We start from the raw sequence: 26,886 nt of genomic DNA, 5'->3' as shown, positions 1-26,886 counted from the left end.
TCTCTTGCAATCGCTTGGGGCCTCCGGGGGCCTTGCGTCGGCTGCTTCCTCGCCGGCTTCCTCTTCCAGTTTTCGAGGTTCAGTGCCTTGGTGCCTACCCGAGCCCTCGCTCGGACGCGTCGTCTCTTGGCTGGGGCTTTGTGACCAGTGCTCACCAGGCCAGCCAGGGGCAGTGGAGTTCGCCCTTCCGTCAGGCCCAGAGCACGGTGCAGGAGTTTGCGGCAGTGTGGATGTTGCTTCAGAGGGTTTGGGTCTCTTGCAGATAGACGATCAGGCTCCATTCAGACTGCTCCCTAGTGGTTCATTGCCTGAACCGAGGAGGTTTGATGTGGTCCTTGGCTCTTTGGGGCTGGTCGCTTCAGGTGACTCATCTGCTGAGTTCTCAGGGTTTGACTCTCCTGGCTGTTCACATTCAGGGGGTGTCCAATGTCCTAACGGACGGCCTGTCTCGGTTCATGCTCCTGTCCTCGGAATAGACGGTCGATGCCAAATCATTCAGTTGGCTCTGCCGGAAGTACAGGCTCCTGGAGGTGGATCTCTTCGCGTCGGCTTGATCGAGGCATCTCCCGATATATGTGGCGCCCTTCCTCAACTGCAAGGCCGTTGGGGTCGATGCTTTTTGGCAGGTTGAGGTGGGGTTCCCTATACCTGTACCTCTTTCCTCAGGTTCCGCTGTTACTCAAGGTCTTAGCTCGCTTGGAGACTTACCAGGAGAGTGTAGTCCTGTTGGCTCCTTGGTGGCCGGCCTAGCCTTGGTTTCAGGCGCTGCTTGCTCGGTGTCGAAACCCAGGGGTTTTCCCGCGGCTCTGCCTCTTTCAGGTGATCAGTCCGGTCTGTTTCATGGCTGGTTTGTTCTTCTCCTCGAGTCTTTGTGTCTGATATTTTTTACTTGGGTCTATCACTAACTGTATGGTGGTCAGGTGGCTTTGTTAATGGTGTTTCGCCTGCGTGTTTCATCTCGGCGGCAGTATGAAGGTTTCTGGTGGTCCTTCTGTTTCCTTTTGTCTCTTCGTAAGTATACTGTACTTCGCTTTCTGTTATGGTGGTCTTGACCTTTCTATTATGGCTGTTTCAGGACCGTCATCTTATGCCGAATTCTGTCGCCTTGTATCGTGCAGAGCTGGCGGAGCCTCTGCAGCTTGCTTTTGGCATCGATGTTATTTCTGAGCCATTTCGCAAGATGTTTTGGGCATTGTTTCACCTCCGGCCTGCACATGCACCGCCTGAGCCGTCCTGGTCATTGAACAGGGTTCTCTCTTATCCCCTTGGTTTGTTGTGACCTCTTCGGTTCAGAATTGTTTTTCTAAGGATTTTTTTTCTTGTTGGCATTAGCCTCTGGGAGTCGGGTCGGGGAGCTCCATGCTCTCCTCCGGCGCATGGGTTTCTGCTCTTTTGGCTCTGGTGGTAGGTTTGTTTGTTTGCAGCCGTCTCCTTCTTTTCTAGCGAAGAATGAGATGGGTGCTTTCCGGAGGGGTCCTTGGGGTGTTGATGCTTGGTTGGTCAGGGGTTGTAACTGGGGTTGAATCATTTTTTGTGTCCGGTTGTAGCTTTCCGCCGTTATTTGTGCGCCTCGGCTTCTGTGTCCTGGGATGCGCTTTGGGTTGATCCGATTTTCCTTTTACCCTGTTCCAGGGTTCAAGTCTCCCAGGTCATCTGCAGGGTTATTCGGTCTAGCCAGCCTGCAGTTTATCCCCGTGCCCACGACGTTTGTAAGTTTGCTGCTCTTGCTGCCATCTTCAGTAATATGTCTTGGGTTGACAATTTGTGGGTTTTTGGTGGTCGAATAGGGTCCTGGCTATGCACTACCTGGTCAATGTTCCGACACAGGCCTAGTCAGGCCTGTGTCGCTTTGGGTTGGCAGTTGCAGCCAGTTGTCTCGACTTCGCGTTGAGAGGGGCGAGTCCCGACTGCCTCCAAGGTAAGTCCCTCTTGTTTTCAGCTTTTGGTAAGTAGCTCTGGAGAGCTGAGGGGGTAAGTCCCTCTTGTTTTCAGCTTTTGGTAAGTAGCTCTGGAGAGCTGAGGGGGGCTACCCCCAGAAAACCAGCGTTGAATGTAATGAAACGCCATTTTCTGTGTGAGACCCGGAGGCTCCCCGGTATTGACACCCAGCCTTCGGACTGAAGGTGTGGGAAGCCAGTGCTAGGGGGTCTAGGTTTTCCCTTCACCCTCCTGGGGAGTTGGGGGGCGGGAGCTGCGAAGATGGCGTGCTGCAACGTGGTGACATTATGATTGTTTGCTTTTTTCTTTGGGGAGTTCTGGCCTCTTGTTTGACTTTTACTAAAAGTTTCAACCAGGACAGGGGTTCTGTTTTGGGATGCTTACCTTTTTGGGTACCTGACCTGGTCGACGGCAGACATAGAGTGCTCCAAATGACATTTGCAATTCTATAGGCCTTTGCTCCTCATGACTCTCTCCCTGACAGGTTCTGGCTCGTGGTCCCCGGTTGGCCTAAGAACTCCATTCACACTGACTGATGACAAAGTCTAACAGTTGCATATCATCATGGATAAGCTCCGGGGTGCCTTTGGGTCTCGCCCAGAAAATGGCGTTTCATTACATTCAACGCTGGTTTTCTGAGAAGAGCCCTGTCGGCTCCCCGGAGCTATCCAGGGCTGATATTGCTAATATTAGACTTTGGTATCAGTCAGTGTGAATGGTGGACAGAACTCTCCAAACATAGGCCTACCGGGGACCACGAGCCAGAACCTGGCACCCCTCAGAGAGGCACGAGGAGCAAAGGAATATAGAAACCCCCATGTAGTTGGGAGCATTCTATGTCTGCCATCGACCGGGTAAGGCACCCAGAAAGGTAAGCATCCCAAAACAAACCCCTATTCTGGTTAAGAAATTGCCACTAAAAGTTGAACTAGTGGACAGAACTCCCGAAACAAAAATGAGCAAACGAGCATGACAGGACCACGTCGCCATGCCGCTGTCTGTGCAGCTCCCTCCTCCCCGGGAGGGGGAAGGGGAAGCCCCAGACCACCCCCTCCCCGTGTGGGCTATCCAAAACCTCAGTACTGAGGCTGATGCGCTAGGCTGAAGTCGTGTGCTCTGGCTCCGGTTTCTGTCTTCAGCTCTGTGCCTTGTGGTGTGGTGTTATTTCTTGTGATGCATGCACCAAGAGTATATTCACCATTACTCAGGCTGCATGCGCCTAGGGTTACCTAGGCGCATGCATGTCTCCTCACTACACGGCAGTGAGGAGAGAGGCAGAAAGTAATTTGGAAAAAAGGATTGCGGATAAATGTAAAAGAGAACCAGGTCTATTCTATAAATTCATAAACAACAAATTGCAGGTAAAGGATAATATTCAGAGGTTGAAAATGGAAAATAGATTCATGGCAAATGAAAAAGAAATGTGTGAAACATTAAACGAAAAGTTCCAAAGTGTGTTTGTACAAAATTAAATCTTCAGGGAATCAGTCACAACTAAAATTCCAGAGAACAACATAGAGCACATTGAAGGTGTCTAGAGAGGAAGTGGAAAAAATGCTCAACAAACTAAGTAAGAACAAAGCAGTTGGTCCAGATGGATTTTCACCATCTGGTTCTGTTGGGTTCTGAGAGAATGTGCACCTGAGCTCAGCATTCCACTTCAACTGATATTTCAGGCATTCCTGTGTAAAGGAGTTGTAGCTGATGTGTGGAAAAAGGCTAACATCGTTCCAATCTACAAAAGTGGCAGCAGGGAAGACCCCCCCTCAGTTATAGACCTGTATCATTGACAAGTGTAATAGTCAAAATAGTGGAAAAAATAATAAAAACTAAATGGGTAGAACACCTGGAGAGAAATGATATAATATCTGACAGACAGTATGGTTTTCAATCTAGAAGATCCTGTGTATCGAATTTACTCAGTTTCTATGATCGAGCGACAGAGATTTTACAGGAAACAGATGGTTGGGTTGACTGCATCTATCTGGACCTAAAACAGACTTTTGACAGACTTCCACATAAGAGATTGTTCTGGAAACTGGAACATATTGGAGGGGTGACAGGTAAGCATCTAATATGGATGAAAAATTTCTTAATTGATAGAAAAATGAGGGCCATAATCAGAGGCAATGTATCGGATTGGAGGAATGTCACAAGTGGAGTATCACAGGGTTGGGTTTTTGCACCGGTAATGTTCATTGTTTACTTAAACGATCTACCAAATGGAATACAGAATTATATGAACATGTTTGCTGATGATGCTAAGATAATAGGGAAGATAAGAAATCTAGATAATTGTCATGCCCTTCAAAAAGACCTGGACAAAGTAAGTATATGGAGCACCACTTGGCAAATAGAATTTAATGTCAATAAATGCTATGATATGGTATGTGGAATTGGAGAACATAGACCCCTCACAACCTATAAATTATGTGAGAAATCTCCAAAGAATTCTGACAAAGAAAGGGATCTAGGGTTGGTTCTAGATTGAAAACTGTCACCTGAGGACCAGATTAAGAACATTGTGCGAGGAGCCTATACTACACTTTCTAACTTCAGAATTGCTTTTAAATACATGGATGGAGAAATACTAAAGAAATTGTTCATGACTTTCGTAAGACCAAAGCTGAAATATGCAGCGGTTGTATAGTGCCCATATCTTAAGAAGCACATCAACAAACTGGAAAAGGTGCAAAGACATGCCACTAAGTGGCTCCAAGAACTGAAGGACAAGAGCTATGAGGAGAGGTTAGAGGCATTAAATATGCCAAAACTAGAAGACAGAAGAAAAGAAGGCGATATGATCACTGCGTACAAAATAGTAACAGGAATCGATAAAATTGATAGGGAAGACTTCTTGAGACCCGTAACTACAAGAACTTGAGGTCATAGATTTAAACTAACGAGACAAAGCTGCTGGAGAAGTATAAGAAAATTAACTTTTGTAAAAAGAGTGGTAGTCAGTTGGAACAAGTTAGGTGAGAAGGTGGTGGAGGCCAAAACCGTCAGTAATTTCAAAGCGTTATATGGCAGTGCTGCGAAGACGGGACACCACGAGCATAGCTCTCATCCTGTAACTACACTAAGGTAATTACGCTTAGGTAATTACCTTCCCTAGGTGCTCAGTAAGTGCTGCTCTTGGGGCCATCTTCCCTAAGTTCCTTTGGGTTCTGCCTCTGTTTGGTCATTTGCTGCTCGGCTTTTGGCTGCCCTTTGTGTGCTGGGGTATTCTGGCTCCCTTGTTCGCCCTAGGGTAAGAGGCAGTTTGCACTGGTAGGGGCACAGGGTACTCCACAGCTAGTTTTTTTCTATCATGGTGGCTGGCTCTGTTCCGCCTGGGTACGTTGTCCTCTTGCGGGGTTTTATTTTTGTTTTTGTTTTCCCCTGCCTGGTGGGGGTCTGCCTTTGCTAGGTTGCCCCTATCTGTTTATTGTACACTCATGTCTTTTCTGGTGGTACTCGCTGTTAGGTCCCCATGAGTGTACACATCTCGGAGGTTCAGTACTAAGTAGGTTGTTGGTTGACTTGGGCGCCGGTTAGCAGTACTCTGCCTAGGCTTCCCTGAGCGTGTGTTTCATCTCAGGACCCTGGGAATGCATGGGTCCGATGGATGTCACCCCTGCATCCCCCCCTCGCTTTGTGCGAATTTGAGGGTTGCTCTTTCCCCTTGTCTCAGGGTGACTCTCATTGTTTTTGCCTCCGTCATGCTGCCTTCTGGGTCGGTGGCACCTTCGACCCGGAGTCCTGCGAGTTTTGTTGCTTGTTTGTTACTCGGTTACCCAGTCCTATGCTGACAATGCGGGTGCAGGCAGCACGAGCATTGCACGTTGGGTTAATTGGTTACAACATGCTAGGTTGTTTGCTCGCTGGAAGCCCCGAGGCTGCCCCGTTTTGGTTGTTGGGACCCGATCTTGGGGGTGTGGTCACTTCGGTTTTGGTTCCATCAGCCCCCCCCTGTGTCTTTTCCCTGTTGTGGTTCAGTCTGGTCCTTCCCCCCTTCCCTGCATCCGGCTCCGAACCATATGTGGGTTATCGGGGGCGGGGTTTCAGTGGTCTTGAGACTCGGGCAGTCTCGGGGATTTCCTCCTCCGGGGTGGCGACAGAGGCATTCAAGCCTGTTCTTCCAGCCGTGGCGTATGCGTCTTTCAAGTGGGCTCCCTTCCTTAGTGTTTTTACGACTGCCCTGGCTTTTTTTTGGGGGGCCGGAGCTTTCGGGGGATGGCTCGGTCCCTGGTCCTGCCGTTGAGGTTCCTGGGAGTGGGGAGTGGTTGACTGGGTGGGCCTTGGCCCTGTTAAACCCCGATTTGGTTTTTGTAATTACCTAAGTGTAATTACCTAAATGTAGTTACAGGATGAGAGCTACGCTCGTGGTGTCCCATCTTCCCAGCACTCTTTGTCATATAACACTTTGAAACTACTGACGGTTTTGTCCTGCACCACCTTCACGCCTAATTTGTTCCAACCATCTACGTTTTGTGCCCTCGGAGCAGGGCTTGCAGTTACTAAGAGTGGGGTTTTCTTTGCCCCCTCTGCGTACGAGTTGGTTTCGTGTCTGGCCCTCCCTCGGTTCGGTTCCGTGTCCCTTTGGGTCTGTTGGTTCCGTCCTTCTTGTGAGTATTTTCACTGCTTTCTCACCCCTTTTAATCTTGAGCATGTATTTTCAACATTGTCTAAATCATGTTCAAACCCTATCGGGATACCTGCATGACTATTGGTCACAGTTGCCAATGGGCCCAAATGTGCCTCTATGATTTTGTGCTTGATTTTCAAGGTTCTTGAAGGTTTGAGAAAATCTTCGATACTTGAAATATTATTGGAACGTCTGTCGACGTCTGGTGAGGCTTACCTCCAGTCCTTTATCAGACTCGTTGGTCCTCTTCCTTACAACTTGTCATCTTTCGGTACTATCTCATTATTTGGTAATCACATCTTCTCTCCGTACTCTGTCTCAACATTACTATTCATTGATAAATAAACCTTGTTAGCACCCTCCTGAAAGACGGGTGGTGCAGCTCAGCCCTCGGGCGCATGGGCCAAGGGTGATCGTTTTGTTCATGGGCGGTGTAAACATGTGTTACTGTTCCACATCCTTTATTGCGGGTTATACACCTCTCTCGCTCATCTTACTCTCTCCAGTCTCAGCCCCCTAGATACTGGGGGAGTTCTGGATTTTATATTTGAGAACACACCTTGTTCTTTTCTCTGCTTACGGGTTTGGGGTGGCTCAGAGTGGTGCCGCCTCCACCTCTACCCTACGCCTAATCTTCTCTTACTGTGCATGCAACTCTGGACATAATCCACTAGCAATGCTCCCGGAATATTCCATGGCTCAGTTGTGTCGTGGCACGATAGTGTCTATGCTCTACAGGTGAGAGTATACGGTCTGGCGACACTGTCAGCCAGGCGCTGGTTCTCGATTTTTGGATGAGTGTTGAGTATTGTTTGTAGTGTGTTGCATGGCCAATTTGCATGCATCTTACCATGTCCTTGCTATGTGCTTATGTCAATGCTCTCTGGACACTCATTCATTGCCTCAATCAGTGCTCTCTGCACACACTTTTGTTGACTCAGTCATTGCTCTTTGGACACTCATTCATTGACCATCGTTCAATGCCTGGCTGCACCCTTATATACACATTTGGAGTGTGTCTGTATATATACTTGATCGTGTATACAGTGGTACCTCGGCTTACAAGCGCCCCTGGTTAAGAGTTTTTCGGGTTACGAGCAAATATTTGTATCGGGATACAGTACGAGGGTTGCCTCAGGATACGAGGGTGTTGATACGCGTACGGGCCGACCTAGCACTTGGTGGTACGGCGATCTCCGCTCAGTTTACCAGTGCCTCGCGCCCAGTGACTATCCCGCCTGAGTTCTTCACAAGGATTTACCATTTATTTTCGGATTTTTTTCTATTTGAGCATAAAATTTGTTATTATATATATCGCAATGGGTCCCAAGAAAGTCAGCGGTAAGGTTCAAGGCAAGAAATCGCATGTGAGGATGACCATAGAGGGAAAAGCAAGAGATCATTCAGAAGCATGAAAATGGTGCACATGTTGTTGAACTTTGTAGGCAGTACAACAAATCCACGTCAACGATATGCACTATACTTGCCAAGAAAAAGGACATTATGAGTGCTAAAGTGGCAAAAGGAGTAAAGTATCAACAATCACGAAACAAAAACCACAAATACTTGAGGAAGTGGAAATTTTTTTATTACTTTGGATACACAACAAGGAGTTAGTGGGTACTCACCTAATTGTACTCACCTAATTGTGCTTGCAGGGGTTGAGCTCTGGCTCTTTGGTCCTGCCTCTCAACCGTCAATCAACAGGTGTACAGGTTCCTGAGCCTATTGGGCTCTATCATATCTACACTTGAAACTGTGTATGGAGTCAGCCTCCATCACATCACTTCCTAATGCATTCCATTTGTCAAACACTCTTACACTAAAAAAGTTCTTTCTAATATCTCTGTGGCTCATTTGGGCACTCAGTTTCCACCTTTGTCCCCTAGTGCGTGTGCCCCTTGTGTTAAATAGCCTGTCTTTATCTACCCTATCAATTCCCTTGAGAATCTTGAATGTGGTGATCATGTCCTCCCCTAACTCTTCTGTCTTCCAGCGAAGTGAAGTTTAATTCCCGTAGCCTCTCCTCGTAGCGAATACCTCTCAGCTCGGGTACTAGTCTGGTGGCAAACCTTTGAACCTTTTCCAGTTTGGTCTTATCCTTCACGAGATATGGACTCCATGCTGGGGCTGCATACTCCAGGATTGACCTGACATATGTGGTATACAAAGTTCTGAATAATTCTTTACGCAAGTTCCTGAATGCCGTTCTTATGTTGGCCAGCCTGGCATATGCCGCTGATGTTATCCTCTTGATATGGGCTGCAGGGGACAGGTCTGGCGTGATGTCAACCCCCAAGTCTTTTTCTCTCTCTGACTCTTAGATAGTGTTTCAGAGGCCATCATTTGTGAGAAAGCCAGGGTATTGCACGAAGATCTTGTAAAGAAAACCCCTGGATCGAGTGCAGATACGAAAGAGTTTAAGGCGAGCAGGGGATGGTTTGAGTAGTTTAGAAAAAGAAGTGGTATTCATAGTGTTGTGAGGCATCGGGAGGCTGCCAGTTCAGACAAACCAGCAGCTGAAAGATTTTTTAAAGAATTTAAAAGAGTTTGCAGAGGCTAAGGGATACCTACCGCAACAAGTGTTTAATTGTGATGAGAGAGGACTGTTCTAGAAAAGATAGCCTAAGAGGACATACGTTACCAAGGAGGAAAAATCATTGCCCGGACACAAGCCTATGAAAGATAGGTTTACGCTTGTGCTGTGTTCAAATGCGAGTGGTGATTTGAAAATTAAACCCTTGCTTGTGTATCATTCTGAAAATCCAAGGGTTTTCAAACAGTATAAAGTGCAGAAAAAACAAATGTGTGTTATGTGGAGGACTAATAATAAGGCATGGGTGACTAGGATTTTTTTTTCGGAGTGGGTGAATGAAGTAGTGTGCCCTGCCATAGAAAAATATCTGCAGGAGAAACATTTGCCACTCAAGGCCCTGCTTCTCCTCGACAATGCACCTGCTCATCCTCCAGGCTTGGAAGATGAATTGTTGCACAGATACAGTAATTTTCTCACAGTAAAGGTCCTTCCTCCTAACACCACTCCTCTAATTCAGCCTATGGACCAGAAAATCATAGCGAATTTTAAGAAACTTTATAAAAGGGCACTTTTCCGGAAATGTTTTGAAGTAACTGAAGCCACAAAACTCACCCTCAAAGAGTTCTGGAAACACCATTTTAAAATTTGTAGTTCTTTAAAACTCATGGACAATGCCTGGCAAGAAGTGACTCAAAGAACCCCTGATCTCTGGCTGGAGAAAATTGTGGCCTGAATGTGTGACAGAACTAGACTTTGAGGGGTTTGAGCATGTAAATGATGTGCCTATTGTTGAGAAAATTGTTACTCTCGATGGCAAATGGGCTTGGAATTAGATGGTGATGATGTGGAGGAGTTGGTGGAAGAACACAACGAAGAATTGACCAGTAAAGAACTCCAAACCCTTCAAAAGGAACGACAAGAAGACACAGCTGAGGATGTTTCTCCAGTGGAGGAGGATGAGGCAGCAGCGAATGTCCCTTCCGCAACCATTAAGAAGTAGTGTCAGATGTGGGAAAAAATGCAAACTTTTATTGAAATGACTCACCCAGAGAAAGCTGTAGTAGGACGTTGCATTAATCTTTTCAATGACAATGTGATGCCTCACTACAGGGGACATCTTGTGAAGAAGGGAAAAAACAATCATCAATGGACTGCTTTGTTGTGAGAAAATTGAGCAGTGAGCCACAACCAGGACCTAGTGGTATGCTGGCAAAACATGCCAGAGAATGCACTCCAGAGAGGTTCTCACAGCCTGATATTATAATTGAAGGGGACTCCCTTTCCAAACAGTAACACCTCTCCTCTTCCCCCCTCCTAACCATCTTCCATACTCCAACAGCAGTCATCAGCAAGGGTAAGTAATAACTTGAACATAGTTTTGTAGTGTAGATTTAGATGAATTAGGTATAAAATTAAGTTTGAAGTGAGGTTTTTGGGTGGTCAGGAACGGATTAATTCATTTCCCATTATTTCTTATGGGGAAATTAGCTTCGGTTTACGAGTTTTCAGGTTATGAGCTGTCTCCAGGAACGGATTAAACCCTTAAACCGAGGTACCCCTGTATTCCATTACCACTTGCTTCCTAGGTCTTGTTAGTTCATCATGTTGATTATACTCTCCTGTCCCTAGCTACCGGTGCTTGGACTATATTTAGGGTCTTTTCATTGCATGTTCCGTATTTCCTACCTCTATACTACACGTTGTTGTGTATCTTAGTATGTACTTCTTGGCTATACAGTACTAGTTTTGGTGCTTGGTTGGACTGTGTACATATTCAGTTCCCTGAGATTGGACAGCCCCAGTGTTCAGTTGTAGAATTGAGGACTTTCATCTTCTTGTATGTCTCTACCAGTGTGTTGCAATGTCTGCTGATGGATGTGGATTTCCATTCCCCTACTCCTGCCCCCTACAGTTCCTTTTCGTTGGGACAGGGGAAGCTAGGGTTACAGCCCTGGCTACAGCCTTTTCCTTGTGTTCATTTTCCGGACAGTACATTTTTTATTTAATGCGGTACATGTCCTGGATGGTTTTCCTCATCTATTACTCAGCAACGTGTGCGTCGTTCCACCCTGCTGGAGCTGGTTGCACTGCTCCTGCGGGTTGGGGTGTCGCTGTTTTTTGCTTCAAGTCTCGTGTGTTGGATCGTGGTGCTCACTTCCTCGTTGGCCTCTGCCGGGGTCTTGGCTCTTAAGTTTTCGTCGCTATTTTGTCCTTGCTGTCTGCGAAGTCTGTGGTTCGGCTCTTTTGGCAAACGGCTTCACGTTGTCATCCGTTATCGGCCTTGATGGTCCTTCAGGGGTTTTCCTCCCAAACGGGGCGTGTCTGCTCGCCTGGGTTGGGGTTCCTGATTCCCTGGTAGACGTTCCTTCTGGTTCCTGGCCAGCCTTGGTTTCAGGCGCTGCTTGCTCAGTGTCCGAACCCAGGAGGTTTTTCCACGGCTCCACCTCTTTCAAATGATCAGTCCAGTCCGTAACGAGGCTGGTTAGGTCTTCTCAAGTCTTCAAGTCTGGCCATTTTGACTCGAGTCTCTCACCATCTGTTTGTTGATCAGGTGGCTTCATTAATGGTGTCCCACCTGTGTGCTTCGTCTCGGCAGCGGTATGGGGTTTTGCTGGTGGTCCTTCCTTTTCTTTTTGTTTCTTTGTAGGTATCCTGTGTTATTTTGTTGACGTGGTCATGCCCTGCTCATGTGGAGATTTGGGACCGTCGTGTTGACAAATGCTGTCGCTTTGTCTCATGCAGTGCTGGCGGAGCTGCTACGGATTGCTTTCGGTTTTGATGTTCCTTCTGCACTGTTTTGTGAGCTGTCTCAGACGTTGTTTGTCTCCGGCCTGCTCATAAGCCGCCTGAGCCATTTTGGTCTTGGACAGGGTGCGCTCTCTCTCTCTTCCCTTCAGTATGTTGTGGCCCCTTCGGTTCCGGTTTGTTTCTGCTCTTTTTGGTTTCTGGTGAACGGTTTGTTCATTGCAGCCTTCTCTTCTTTTCTAGCTAGGTTGGGACGGCTATTTTCCATGGGGTCCCTGGGGTTTGTTGCTTGTTTGGTTGCAACCCAGGGGTGCTTGTGGCCGGGTGTGGCTCTCGGTCTTTGCCTGCGTGCCGCGGTCTCTGTGGCCCTGGATGTGCTTTGAGCTGACTCAGGTTTCCATCATCCCCATTCAAAGGTTCAGGGCTTCCGGGTCGTCCACGGGGTAGTTTGGTGTTGCCAATTGTCTTGTTTTTGGGTTCGGGCACATTGTTTCCGCCTCCCGGGTTTGTCCCCCTTTTTGTCCTTGTCTTTGGGTACTTAGCTCCGGGGAGCCAATGGGGCTCCCCCAGAAAACCATCATTGAATGTAATGAAATGCCATATTCTGGATGAGACCCGGAGGCTCCCTGGCCACCCTCCCTCCGGTTAGTGGTTTTTTGCGTGTTTTTGATGTCCAGCCCTCAGAACTGAGGTTTTGGATAGCCGGCGCAAAGGGGTCTGGGGCTCCCCCTTCCCCCTTTTGGGGAGGGGGGAGCTGTACAGATGGTGGCTCGGCAACGTGGTGATGTCATGCTCGTTTGCTCGTTTGCTCGTTTTTGTTTGGGGAGTTCTGTCCACTAGTTCGCCTTTTAATCGCAATTTCTTAACCAGAATAGGGGGTTGTTTTGGGATGCTTACCTTTCATAGAATGCTTCCAGACACAAGGGGGGATTTCTATAGGCCCTTGCTCCTCCTGCCTCTCTGATGGAGGCTAGGTTCTGGCTCGTGGTCCCTGGTAGGCCTATGAACTTCTTTCACACTGACTGATGCCAAAGTCTAATATTAGCAATATCAGCCTGGATTGCTTCGGGGAGCCTCCGGGTCTCACCCAGAAAATAGTGTTCCATTACATTAAACTCTGGTCTTTGTCTGTTGCTATTTGCAGAGTCTGCTGTCACTCAGTTTTTGCAGGTAGCCTTGTCTAGTTGTTGTCCTATGTCAGATTTGTGGCTTTTCTGGGGTGGGTGTACCGGCTATCTCGGAAGGGTCGTGCCAAGGCTCGGAGTTGTTCAGGTTGGGGTGGGCCATTGGTGCCAGTTTCTGAGCCGGGACCTCATTTGGAGCTGGTGTCATCTGGTTGCCGCAATGCTCGCTCTGCTCGTCGGCCGGCTTCTAATGAAGAGTGTTAATCCTTTCCTTTTGGTTTCCCCATTGACGAGGCAATGGGGAAGAGGGGGCTATCTTGAGTTATATCTTGAGATGATTTCGGGGCTTTTTGGTGTCCCCGTGGCCTGGTCCTTGACTAGGCCTCCACCCCCAGGAAGCAGCCCGTTACAGCTGACTAACACTCAGGTACCTATTTTACTGCTAGGTAACAGGGGTATAGGGTGAAAGAAACTCTGCCCATTGTTTCTCGCCGGCGCCTGTGATCGAACCCAGGACCACAAGTCCAGCGTGCTGCCTGCTCGGCCGACCGGCTCCCAGGTTCGGACCTACCTGGGCTTCGTTTGGAACTCTTGGACCACTTCTTCTTCTCTTCTCTCTTCTTCTCTCTTCTCTCTCTTTCCCCCCCCCCTTTCCCCCCCCCTCCTCTCTCCCCCCCTCCTCTCCCCCCCCTCCTCTCCCCCCCTCCCTCTGGTGTCATTGTTGTGGCTGCCCTCCTGCCTTCAGCTGTTTCTGGGGTTCCCGGGTCATTCGGCGTTTGCTCAAGCAGCTGTGCAGGAGTCTGAACTTTGCTATGCTAATTTACCCGCTGGGCCGGTTCTGGCTTCGGCATCTGATCTGGTTCCTTCAGGGACGTCCCTTCTGCCTCTCGCAACCACTGGGTTCAGGCTCCAGGGGCCTTGCGTTGGTAGCTGAGTCACTGGCTTCCTCTTCCGATTTTTCTGGGTTTAGTGCTTTGGCGCCTACCGGCTCCCTCACTTGATGTGTTCACAGATGCATCGTGTCTTGTCCGGGGTTCTGTTACTAGTGCTCACCAGGCTGCCAAGGGGCGGTGGGGTCCATCCCTCCGTCAGGCTCACAGCATGGTACGGGAGTTCGCAGCGTTTTGGGCGTCACTTCGGAGGGTTCGGGTAGCTCAGGGTTTGACGATCCGGCTCCATTCTGACTGACTGCTCCTTAGTGGTTCATTGTCTGAACAGCAGGGGTTATCTTCGGTCCTCTGCTCTTTGGAGCTGGTTGCTTCGAGTGACTCGTCTGCTGGATTCTCAGGGTTTGGCTTTCCATGTGGTTCATATCCGGGGAGTGTCCAATGTCCTGGTGGACAACCTGTCTCGGTTCATTCCCCTGTCTACAGAATGGACGGTTGACACCGACTCCTTCAGTTGGCTCTTCAGGGCGTACAGGCTCCCGGAGGTGGACTTCTTTGCATTGGCATAGTCTTGACGTCTCCCGATATATGTGGTGCCCTTCCCTGACTGGAGAGCGGTCCTGGTGGGCGCCTTTTGGCAGGACTGGTCGAGGTGGGAGTGTCTATACCTCTTCCCCCAGTTCAGCTGTTGCTTGGGGTTCTGGCTCTTTTGGAGTCATATTGCAGGAGAGTCGTCCTGGTGTCCCCTAGGTAGCCGGCCCAGCCTTTGGTTTCAGGCGCTGCTTGCTCGGTGTCTGAACCCAGGGCATTTTCCGCAGCTCCACCTCTTTCGGCTGATCGGACCGGTCCGGTGTATGGCTGGTTCAGTCTACTTCTCTTTTCGTGTCTGATCGTTTTGATTCAAGTACTGTATATCATCACTTGTATGGTGATCAGGTGGCTTCTTTGATCCCCCTGCGAGCTTTGTCTCGGCAACAGTATGATGTTTGTTGGCATTCTTTTCTCCAGTTTTGTCTTCTATTGCCAATCAGGTTGTTTTGCCATTTCTTTTTTGGCTTTTTCAGGATTGTTATTTGATGCCCAATACTGTCGCCTCTTATCGTGTGGAACTGGTGGAGCCGCTCTAGCTTGCGTTTGGGGTGGATATCACTTCCACACTGTTCCGCAAGCTTTCTTGTGCTATTTTTCACTTCCGGCCTGCTCATGCGCTGCCTGAACCATCCTGGTCCTTGGATTTGGTGCTCTCTTTTCTCCCTTCTCATTGGTTTGTGGTGGCCTCCCTTCACATCAAGCCCAAGGCTCTGTTTCAGTTGGCATTGGCCTCTGGGGATCGGGTTGGTGAGATTCATGCTTGCACTCCTGTGCAGGGGTTTCTGCTCTTTCAGTCCTGGTAGTCGGTTTATTCGGTTGCAGCTGTTTCCTCATTCTCTGGCGAAGAACAAAATGGCAGCCTTCCGGAGGGGCACTTGGGTCATTGATGCCTGGCTGGTCAGGCCTGGGATGCATCATGTGATGTGTCCGGTTGCAGCTCTTTGCCGGTATATGCGCACTTCAGATTCTGTGGCCTGGGAAGCGCTTTGGGTTGATCTGGTTTTCCTCGTTCCCTGTTCCAGGGCTCAGATCCCCCAGGTCGTCTGCAGGGTTATTAAGTCTAGCCAGCCTGCAGGTCTTCCCTTCTGCCCATGACGTTTATAAGTTTGCTGCTCATGCTTCCTTGTTGCTTCCTTGTTTAGCAACATGTCTTGGGCTGACATCTGGGCACCGGGGTTTTGGAGATTGAACTGGGTCCTGGCCACCCGTTATCTGGTTAATATTCCTGGTCCCAGTCGTTCATGCGTGGCTTTGGGTTGCAGGTTACAACCAGTTGTTTCGCCTTTTCGTTGATATGCATATGGCGACCACCTCCCGGGTATGTCCCTCCTTTACTTGTCTTTGGTTAAGTAGCTCCATGGAGCCGGAGGGGCTCCCCACAAAAAAAAAATTTGAATACAAGGAAACGGCATTTTCTGGGTGTGCCAGAGGCTCCCTGGCACCCTCTCTCCCTCCAGTCGGCGGTTTTTGCTTTTAATGCTCAGCCTTCGAACTTAGGTGTGAGTAGCCCCCGGGGAAGGGGGGTGGGGGTTCAAGGTCTGCATGGACAAGTGGCACGGTGGCAGTGTATGATGTTTGCTTGTTTCTTTAGGTTTTGGGGAGTTCTGCCTCTCCATTCGGTCTTTGGTTGCAATTTATTACCATGTGGGGTCTGTTTTGTTATGCCTCCCTTTCTGGGTGCCTAACCTCGGTCGAGGGCAGACATGGAATGCTCCCAAACACATGGGGGTTTCCATTGGCCATTACTCCCTATGCCTCACTGAGGGGGCCAGGTTCTGGCTCGTGGTCCCCGGTAGGCTGGACTCCATTGACTGATACCCGAGACTTTTATAGCGTACAGTATATCAGTCCGATAGCTCCAGGGAGCCTCCGGGTCTCACCCAGAAAATGGCGTTTCATTACATTCAACGCTGGTTTTTTTCATCTCAATGGGTAGCTTGTTAAGAAAGCCATAAGGGTTTTCCCCAGAAAACCAGCATTAAATATAATGAAATGCCTTTTTCTGGAGGAGTCTTGGTGGTTCCCTGAGTCCCTTCCTTCCAAGTTCGTTGGTTGTTGTGTGTCTTCACATATTCTCCAGAACGGGCTTGGAGGGCTGTGCAGGGGACTTGGAGCTATACCTTTTTCCCCCTTCGATGCTGGTAGGGGATTGGTACTTACGAGCTTGCCTTAATTTGAAGAGTTGATCATTTGCTTTCTTTGTTTTGGAAGTTCATTTGGCAGTTTCAAGGCTTAGGTTCTTTTGACCCTAGCAGTGGTCTGTATTGGTTTGCTGACTATCTGGATGCTTTCTGGTGGGATGGAAGTGTGTAACCCACTCTTTGCACCTCTGTGAAGAGGCTAGGATTTGGCTCTGGTCCCTGGTTGGCCAAATAGAACTCTCAGACCGATGTGACCTAGTAGTTGGGAACCATCTCGGTGAGATAACTTCAGGGAGCCACTGGGTCTTCTCCAGAAAGAGGTATTTCATTTCATTCAACTATGGCTTTCTGTCCCAGATGATGAGAATTATATCTGTATCTGCATTAACATAATCTCCTAATATAACTATTAGTCTTTAACCACTGCACTGCACTGCACCAAACAACAAATGTTGATCTGAGAGTTGTGCTATTTTTGTTTTAATTATGCTATATTTTAATGTTTTTTAATGTTTTCATCACTCTTTGTGTTTTGAAGTGAAAAGTATTGAGTTTGGAAACATTTTGACATTAACTTTACCTGAACATTTATGTAAACAACAAAAATATGTCCTTCACAATTGCACTATGAAGTTTTTGCCAAAAACCAGGTGCACAGTGCAGGGGTTAAACATCAAAGGAGTTCCTTTGAAGAGTGTTTATTTTATAATCAATGATAATGGTGAGTTTTGGTCAAATTAGTGTTGTCAAGTGTCAGCATGTGAGATCACCGTAGTCTCTCGATGTTAACAGAGGCGGATCCATGTTACTCTTGTAATGCAGAAATAATCTTGTATAAATATTTGTAAAATTATCTTATATAAATTTAGTACTTCACTCAAATATCTTCAAACTTTTTAGGTTCTTCATGCTGTCAGAAATAAATCCAAATAATTGAAATTAAAAGTGCTATGAATGATACATGGTACTGATACTTGACCCATTGGATCCGCCACTAGATAAAAATACAGTGGAACTTCGGTGTATGAATTTAATCCATTCCAAGAAATGCAACATAACCCGAACATTCGTACACCGAATCAAATTTTCCCATGAGGAATAATGTAAACTGAATTAATCCATTCCATACACTCAAAAATATTAACTTACAAATACATTTTATCCAGAATACTTCTCATATTTTTTCATACACAAAACAATAAGGAATATATGTAACATGTCAATAAAATAGACGAACATTTAACTTCACTTTATGGGGGAAGTCCCATCGGTTCCCCAGAGCTAACTGAGCTGATATGAATGTATTAGACCCTGGCATCAGTCAATGCACATAGAGTTCTAGGCCTACCAGGGACCACGAGGCAGAACCAGCCCCCTCAGAGAGGCACGAGGAGCAATGGCCTATAGAAACCCCCATATGGTTGGAAGCATTCTATGTCTGCCATCGATTGGGTCAGGCACCCAGAAAGGTAATCCTCCCAAAACTAACCCCTATTCTGGTTAAAATTGCTACTGAAAGCCGAACTAGTGGACAGAACTCCCCAAATGAAAACAAGCAAATGAGCCTGACGTCACCGCGTCACAGTGTCGCTGTCTGCTCAATCCCCCTCTCCCAGGGAGGGGGAAGGGGAAGGCATGCTTGCTCGGTGTCTGAACCCGGGGTCTTCCCATGGATCCGCCTCTTTCAGCAGATTTTAACTTAACTATATAACTTTCCATTATGTAGCTGGTTTGATCCTCTCCTCAAGTCTTCGCATCTGGTCTTTTTGATGCTGGTCTATCACCACTTGTATGGTGAGCAGGTGGCTTCGTTGATGGTGTCTTACCTTTGTTCTTCATCTCGGTTTGCAGTATGAAGTTTCCAGGTGGTCTTTCTGTTATTTCTTATCCCTTCATAGGTTTACTTCTGTCTCTAAAAAGTTTATCTTGTCCTTTCGTTCGTGTTTGTTCCAAGACCGTCATCTTATACCGAATATTGTCGCCTCATATCGCGTAGCGCTGGCGGAGCCGCTGCAGCTTACGTTAGGCATTGATGTTACATCTGCATCTTTCCACAAGCTGTCTCGTGCGTTGTTTCACCTTCGGCCTGCTCATGCGCCGCTTGAGCCATCCTGGTCATTGGACCGGGTGCTCTTCTTTCTCTCTTCTCAGTTTGTGGTGGCCCCTTCGGTTCAGGATTGTTTGGCAAAGGCTCTTTTCTTGTTGACTTTGGCCTCTTGGGGCGGGGGGAGGTTGGGTTGGGGAGCTTCATGCTCTTCTCTGGTGCAGGGGTTTTTGCTCTTTTGGTCCTGGTGGTAGGTTTATTCGTTTGCAGCCGTCTCATTTTCTCGCAAAGAATGAGACTGCTGCTTTCCGGAGAGGCTCTTGGGTTGTTGATGCTTGTTTGGCTCGTCTGGGGTTGCATCATGTGTTGTGTCTGGTTGCGGCTCTCTGCTGTTACCTGCACACCACAGCCTCGGTGGCTGTGGACGTGCTTTGGGTTGACCCGATTTCCCTTTTTCCCTGTTCCAGGGTTCGGGTCTCCCAGGTCATCCTCAGGGTAATTCAATCCAGCCAGACTGTGGTCTATCTCTGTGCCCATCGCATTTGTTAGTTTGCTGTGTTGGCAGCTGTCTCTGGTAACTTATCTTGGGCTGACATTCGTGCACAGGATTTTTTGGAAGTCGAACATGGACCTGGCTGCTCATTACCTTGATAATGTTTTTGGGTCTAGTCAGGCCTGTGTCACTTTGGGTCGGCTGTTGCAGCCTGTTGTCTCAACTTTGCGTTGAGGAGCGAGGGCTGACCGCCTCCCATGTAAGTCCCTCTTGTTTTGGTCTTTTTGTAAGTAGCTCCGGAGAGCTGACCAGACTTCCCTCAGAAAACCAGCGTTGAATATAATGACATGCCATTTTCTGGGTGAGACCTAGAAGCTCCCTGGCAACACTCTCTCCCTCCAGTCGGCATTTTTTTCGCATGTTTTGACATCCAGCCTCAGAACTAGTGGTTTGGATAGCTGGTGCGAGGGGTCTGGGACTCTCCCTCCTGGGGATTGGGGGTTGCACAGACAGCGGCTTGGTGACGTTAAGCTCATTTGCCCGTTTTCACTTGGGAGTTCTGTCCACTAATTTGGGTTTCTGTAACAATATTTTAACCAGAATTGGGGTTTGTTTTGGGGTGCTTACCTTTCTGGGTGCCTGACCTGGTCGAAGGCAGTCGGAGTTTTGCCAATCGTGTTCTTTGCTTGTTCTCCAATTTACCCATTCTCTTGACATTAATATTAGGGTACAGGCAGCATCCGCGTTGTTTGCTAGGTTTAGGCTTCTGCAAAACGCTAGCTTGGTTGCCCACACAGATGCCCCATAGCTGCCTTGGTGTGGTTATAGGGACCCATACCCGGGGGCGTTAGTCGCTGCACCTTTCCATCCCTTATCCGTCCCCAGTTGTTCATCCTCCCCCCTTCCCCTCCTTCCGGCTCTCAAGCATGTTAGGGTTTAGTTGGTAATGAGACTCGTGCAGCTTCAGGGGCAGTCCCCATTTGAATTGGGGACGGAGGCATTCTACCCTGTTCCTCCTACAGAGGCTTCTGGGTCCCACCAGCAGGCCTGTTTCTTTTCTGCCTTTTCTTCAGGGGTAGAGGGCATGGAGGACTGCTCAGCCCCAGGTTCCAATTTGGGGGATCCTGGGGTTGGGGAGGAGTTGACTTTGGGGGCTTGGGGCCCCCTTTGACCCAGCTTGGGTGAAAGCTGGGTCAACAACACGCACTCTTCATGGTGCTTGTTGTTGCAGTGGGAAGGATTTTCTTACCCCCCTTCCCTATATAAGTATGATTTGGAGTCAGCTCCTCCCCGAGTTTGGTTCTGGATTCCTTGGCTCCTTCCTTCCGGAGGTTTTCTCGAATCTCACCTAATGAGGTTTGGGAGGCATTTGCTGCCTACCTCCTGCGAGACCCTGATTCTGCCCTTCCCTTTTGGTGTCTTTGGTTGCTGAGGACTTGCGCGCCCGTTGGGTTCATCCTCCCATCGGGCTCACAGCATGTTGCGGGAGTTCCCTGCGGTTTGGATATATCTTCCAAGGGTTCGGGTTGCTCGTGGTTTGACAATCCGGCTCCATTTGGACTGTTCTCCAGTGGTTCATTACCTGAACCGTAGCATTCCTTTCGGTCCTTGCCTCTTTGGGGCTGGCAAGAAAAGAGCAGAAACCCCCGCGCCAGAGGAGAGCATGAAGCTCACCAACACTTTGAGTCGCTTCGAGTGGCTCATCTGCTGGTTTCTTGGGTTTTGGCTCTCCAAGTGGTTCATATCTGGGGAGGGTCCAACGTCCTAGCAAACGGCCTGTCTAGGTTCATTCCCCTGTTCACGGAATGGATGTTCGACGCCGAATCCTTCAGTTAACTCTGCCAGATGTATAGGCTCCTGGAAGTGGACCTCTTCATGTCAGTGTGGTCTTGGCGTCTCCCGATATATGTGGCGCCCTTTCCTGACTGTGGAGCGTTCATGGTGGGCGCCTTCGGCAGGACTGGTCAAGGTGGGGGTTACCTATATCTCTTCCCCCCCAGTCCAGTTGTTTCTTCAGGTTCTGACTCAGTTGGAGTTTTGCCATAGGAGAGTTGTCCTAGTAGCCCCTTGGTGGCCGGCCCAGCCGTGGTTTCAGGCGTGGCTTACATGGTGGCCATTTTCGACTTTAGGTATTATGTTGTGGGGCCCTCTCAACCTTGTGGCTCCAACCCAGGGAACCAGGGGGTATTCTCTTGCACCATCGGTCTGTGTCAGGTTCGGTTAAAGGCAGTGTGTCCTGTGGAGGCAGGAATGTACTAGATGATCCTTAAGTGACTTTCCTCGTCTCCAGGCCAGCATTGGAGGTGTTTGGGCAAACCTAGGCCAAGGAGGGTGGTCCCCATAGGTGTTTCTCAGCCAATTCCAGATGTCAGTCAGGGCATTATGGAGAGGGCTTGCTTGGCCGTTAAAATACAGCGATGGGAGGATCCATCTCGACTGAGGGTCTGGAGTGGGGGCCTGTATGAGGAGCTCTGACCTCGTCTCCAGGTTTAGTTTGTTTTTAGCTGTTGCTATTACTCGTTCTGGGTATCCTCTGGCTGAGAACATGTCCCAGAGGTCTAGAAGTTGAGTAGCAAGTGTGTCTTCAAGGCTGTTTATCCTCTTCAAACGTAGACCTAAGGAGTAGGGTAGGGAGTTCTTCAAGGAGGAGGGGTGACTGGAGTCGTATCTTAGATACGTGTGCAGGTTCGTGGGCTTGTAGTAGGCCTTCGTGTGAAGGAGCCTGTCCTCACTGCCAATGAACACTGTCGTATCCAGGAAGTTTATCTCTGTTTTACTCTGCTCCAAGGTGAACTTCAGATTTTCGTGGACTGTATTTGTCCAGGCGTAGAAAGACTGGAGGAGTGTGTCTTGTCCAGTCATTATACCGAAAATATCATCAATATAACAGAAGTACAGCTTTCTGCAGCTCCGCCTCTTCGAGCAAATTGGACCGGGCTGGTATACCGCTGGTTTGGTCTTCTCCTCCGCTCTTTGCGTCTGGTCTTTTTGACGAGGGTTTCTCACCAATTGTGTGGTGATCAGGTGGCTTCGTTGATGGTGTCCCACCTGAGAGCTTTGTCTCAGTGACAGTATGAAGTTTCCTGGTATTCTTTCCACCATTTTATCTCACTTCGTAGGTTGTCTTTTATTTCTGATCATGTTGTCTTGTCCTTTTTTATTTTACTTTTTCAGGACCATCAATTAATGCCGAATACTGTCACCTCGTTGGTGGAGCTGGTTCAGCTTGCGTTCGGGGTGGATGTCACTTCTGCCCCATTCTGTAAGTTTTCTCGTGCTTTGTTTCACATCTGGCCTGCTCATGCATTACCTGAGCCGTCCTGGAGACGGTGCTCACCTTGGACCAGGTGCTCTCCTATCTCTCTTCTCCTCAGTTCGTGGTGGCTCCTTCAGTTTAAAGATTGTTTTTAAACCGCTCTCTTTCTGTTGGCATTGGCCCTGGGCATTGTGTTGGTGAGCTTCATGCTTTCCTCCGGCGCGGGGATTCTGCTCTTTCGGTCCTGGTGGTCGGTTTGTTTGGTTGCAGCCTTCTTCTTTTCTTGTGAAGAACAAGACGACTGCTTTCCAGAGGGGTCCTTCGGTCATTGATGCTTAGTTGGTCTGGCAGGGGATGCATTGTGTGTTGTGTCCGGTTGCAGCTCTTCGCTGTTACCTACGTGCCTCGGCTTCTTTGGCCAGGGATACACTCTGGGCTGATCCGGTTTCTCCTCATTTCTTGTTCCAGGGCTCAGGTCTCCCAGGTCGTCCGCAGGGTTATTAAGTCTAGCCAGCGTGCGGTTTGGAGGCTGGACATTCTGAACGGCTCCTTTGGCTGCCGTTTTGGGCAACATGTATTGGGCTGATATTCAGGTGCAGTGATTTTGGAGGTTGAAAAGGGTTCTGGCCCCTGTTATTTGGTGAACATTCCTGGTCCTTGGCATTCATGTGAGGCTTTGGATCGCAGGATGCAGCCAGTTGTCTCGACTTCGAATTGAAGAACACTTGGTGACTGCCTCATGGGTAAGTCCCTCTTTTACTTTGGTTATGTAGCTCCAGGGAGTCAAGTCGAAGGGGCTTCCCACAGAAAAGCAGTGTTGAATGTAATGAAATGTCATTTTCTGGGTGAGCCCTGATTGCTCCCATGCACCCACCCTCTCTCCGGTTGGCCATTTTTCGCATTGTTTTGATGCTTAGCCACCGAACTGGAGTTGCTGGGTAGCCGGCATGGGGGATCCAGGGCTACCCCCTTCCCCTCCCCGGGAGGGGAAAGCTGCACAGACACAGACTTATTTGTTTGCTGGTTTCCTTGGGATTTGAGGGTGCTCTGCCTCTCTGGTTTTTGGTTGCATTTTTTTTTACCATGTGGGGTCTGTTTTGTTATGCCTACTATTCTGGGTGCCTAACCCTGGTTGATGGCAGATAAGGAAATCCTCCAACCATAGGGGAATTTTCCATGGCCATTGATCCCTGTGCTTCTCTGAGTGGGGCCAGTTTCTGGCTTGTGGTCCTCGGTAGGTTGAACTCCATTGACTAATGCCTTGGTTTAATGTATCGCATATTAGTCCGATAGCTCCAGGGAGCCTCCGGGGCTCACCCAGAAAATGGTGTATCATTACATTCATCCCTGGTTTTTTCTTTCTATTGTCATCTCCACAATTATTTTCTTAGGTTAAACTTTACTACTGAGCTTCTTGGGACCCATGGCATGATTTATAATAATAATTTTTATGTTAAACAACCAAAAATAGCACAAAAATTATGAAATTGTTCACAGAGAATTCAAGCTCGGTTATCACTAGGTGGGTTGCAAGCATAAATTGATCTTAAGGACTCAGTCAAGTATAAATGAGTAGTTCATACTCTGGAGTGAACATCATACATCAGGGCATATTTTCCGACAAAATTTTCATTGTACAGTGGAAAATTCGTATGAAAGTACAAATGAGCACCGAGGTTCCACCGTATCTGCAAGATTTAATGAGACATCAAATATGATTGCCAAGTGAGCTTAAGAATTATTTAAATCATTGCTTTAATGCTGCATGAGGCATGGCATTTGCATGAGCATGAAACTCTGTTCCCACTTCAAAGGTCCATACGCCGCAGTGTCCGAGGCTCAGTCAAACTCAAGCAGCAGAACTACGATCACCTGAAGGAAAACGGAGATATAGGAGCAATGAATCGAACCTCATCAAGTCGCAAGCCACAAGATTTGGACATCAAAATGTTGCAGGCCAAGAGACAGCAGGCAGAGATGAGAAGGTATAATCATGTCAAAAGTTTGTAATTTTCATATAGTTTTCACATTTATTAGTACTAAACAGTATAGAAAAATTATTCATGAACTATTGGTTGTCATAACCTTGAGATATTTCATATTGTAATGAACTTAGCCCATCTATAATGTATATACCGAGTCATCATCCTTCATTCCGTATAATGATGCCTTGGACTTATATAATGTTATGATATAATGTGTAGTATCCCCCAGCACCAGACCCTACCTGCAACTGGCCTCCCTGCAACTGGCCTCCCTACAACTGGCCTCCCAGCACCTGGCCTCCCAGCACCTGGCCTCCCTGCATCAGACCCTCCCTGCACCTGGCCTCCCAGCACCAGACCCTCCCTGCACCTGGCCTCCCTGCACCTGGCCTCCCAGCACCAGACCCTTCCTGCACCTGGCCCTCCCTGCACCAGACCCTGCACCTGGCCCTCCCTGCACCAGACCCTGCACCTGGCCCTCCCTGCACCAGACCCTCCCTGCACCTGGCCCTCCCTACACCAGACCCTCCCTGCACCTGGCCCTCCCTGCACTTGGCCTCCCTGCACCAGACCCTCCCTGCACCTGGCCTCCCAGCACCAGACCCTCCCTGCACCTGGCCCTCCCTGCACCTGGCCTCCCTGCACCTGGCCTCCCTGCACCAGACCCTCCATGCACCTGGCCTCCCTGCACCTGGCCTCCCTGCACCAGACCCTCCCTGCACCTGGCCTCCCTGCACCTGGCCTCCCTGCACCTGGCCTCCCTGCACCAGACCCTCCCTGCACCTGGCCTCCCTGCACCTGGCTCTCCCTGCACCTGGCCTCCCAGCACCTGGCCTCCCTGCACCTGGCCTCCCTGCACCTGGCCTCCCTGCACCTGGCCTCCCTGCACCTGGCCCTCCCTGCACCTGGCCCTCCCTGCACCTGGCCTCCCTGCACCTGACCCTCCCTGCACCTGGCCTCCCTACACCAGACCCTCCCTGCACCTGGCCCTCCCTGCACCTGGCCCTCCCTGCACTTGGCCCTCCCTGCACCTGGCCCTCCCTACACCAGACCCTCCCTGCACCTGACCCTCCCTGCACCTGGCCTCCCTGCACCAGACCCTCCCTGCACCAGACCCTCCCTGCACCAGACCCTCCCTGCACCAGACCCTGCACCTGGCCTCCCTGCACCTGGCCCTCCCTGCACCTGGCCTCCCTGCACCTGGCCTCCCTGCACCAGACCCTCCCTGCACCAGACCCTCCCTGCACCTGGCCCTCCCTGCACCTGACCTCCCTACACCAGACCCTCCCTGCACCTGGCCTCCCTGCACCTGGCCCTCCCTGCACCTGGCCTCCCTGCACCTGGCCCTCCCTGCACCTGGCCCTCCCTGCACCTGGCCTCCCTGCACCAGACCCTCCCTGCACCAGACCCTCCCTGCACCTGGCCTCCCTGCACCTGGCCCTCCCTGCACCTGGCCTCCCTGCACCTGGCCTCCCTGCACCAGACCCTCCCTGCACCAGACCCTCCCTGCACCTGGCCTCCCTACACCAGACCCTCCCTGCACCTGGCCCTCCCTGCACCTGGCCTCCCTGCACCAGACCCTCCCTGCACCTGGCCCTCCCTGGACCTGGCCTCCCTGCACCAGACCCTCCCTGTACCAGACCCTCCCTGCACCTGGCCTCCCTGCACCTGGCCTCCCTGCACCTGGCCTCCCTGCACCTGGCCTCCCTGCACCTGGCCTCCCTGCACCTGGCCTCCCTGCACCTGGCCCTCCCTGCACCTGGCCCTCCCTGCACCTGGCCCCTCCCTGCACCTGGCCCTCCCTGCACCTGGCCTCCCTGCACCTGGCCTCCCTGCACCTGGCCTTCCCTGCACCAGACCCTCCCTGCACCTGGCCTCCCTGCACCAGACCCTCCCTGCACCTGGCCTCCCTACACCAGACCCTCCCTGCACCTGGCCTTCCCTGCACCAGACCCTCCCTGCACCTGGCCTCCCTGCACCAGACCCTCCCTGCACCTGGCCCTCCCTACACCAGACCCTCCCTGCACCTGGCCTCCCTGCACCAGACCCTCCCTGCATCTGGCCTCCCTGCACCCTCCCCTCCCTGCACCTGGCCCTCCCTGCACGTGGCCCTCCCTGCACCTGGCCCTCCCTGCACCTGGCCCTCCCTGCACCTGGCCCTCCCTGCACCTGGCCCTCCCTGCACCTGGCCTCCCTACACCAGACCCTCCCTGCACCTGACCCTCCCTGCACCTGGCCTCCCTACACCAGACCCTCCCTGCACCTGGCCCTCCCTGCACCTGGCCCTCCCTGCACTTGGCCCTCCCTGCACCTGGCCTCCCTGCACCTGGCCCTCCCTGCACCTGGCCTCCCTGCACCTGGCCTCCCTGCACCAGACCCTCCCTGCACCAGACCCTCCCTGCACCTGGCCTCCCTGCACCAGACCCTCCCTGCACCTGGCCTCCCTGCACCTGGCCTCCCTGCACCTGGCCTCCCTGCACCAGACCCTCCCTGCACCAGACCCTCCCTGCACCAGA

At 50.1% G+C, this 26,886-nt stretch overlaps 1 protein-coding gene across 3 annotated transcripts in view; it reads left to right on the top strand.

The window, feature by feature from the left end:
• na (sodium leak channel non-selective protein na) overlaps positions 1–26,886 on the top strand; it is a 631,552-nt gene that overhangs the window by 232,192 nt on the left and 372,474 nt on the right. For 2 of the 3 annotated variants that reach the window (XM_069314565.1, XM_069314567.1), the window contains exon 15: positions 24,200–24,370. In XM_069314565.1, the coding sequence (XP_069170666.1) occupies positions 24,200–24,370 (171 nt within the window). The remainder of the gene's footprint in view (positions 1–24,199; positions 24,371–26,886) is intronic. The other variant, XM_069314566.1, reaches the window with a different exon arrangement.

The sequence above is a fragment of the Procambarus clarkii genome, chromosome 79, assembly GCF_040958095.1.
Source record: "Procambarus clarkii isolate CNS0578487 chromosome 79, FALCON_Pclarkii_2.0, whole genome shotgun sequence".
NCBI classification, from domain to species: domain Eukaryota; kingdom Metazoa; phylum Arthropoda; class Malacostraca; order Decapoda; family Cambaridae; genus Procambarus; species Procambarus clarkii.
The sequence above is the reverse complement of the archived record's forward strand: the minus strand, read 5'-3'. Positions and strand labels throughout refer to the sequence as shown.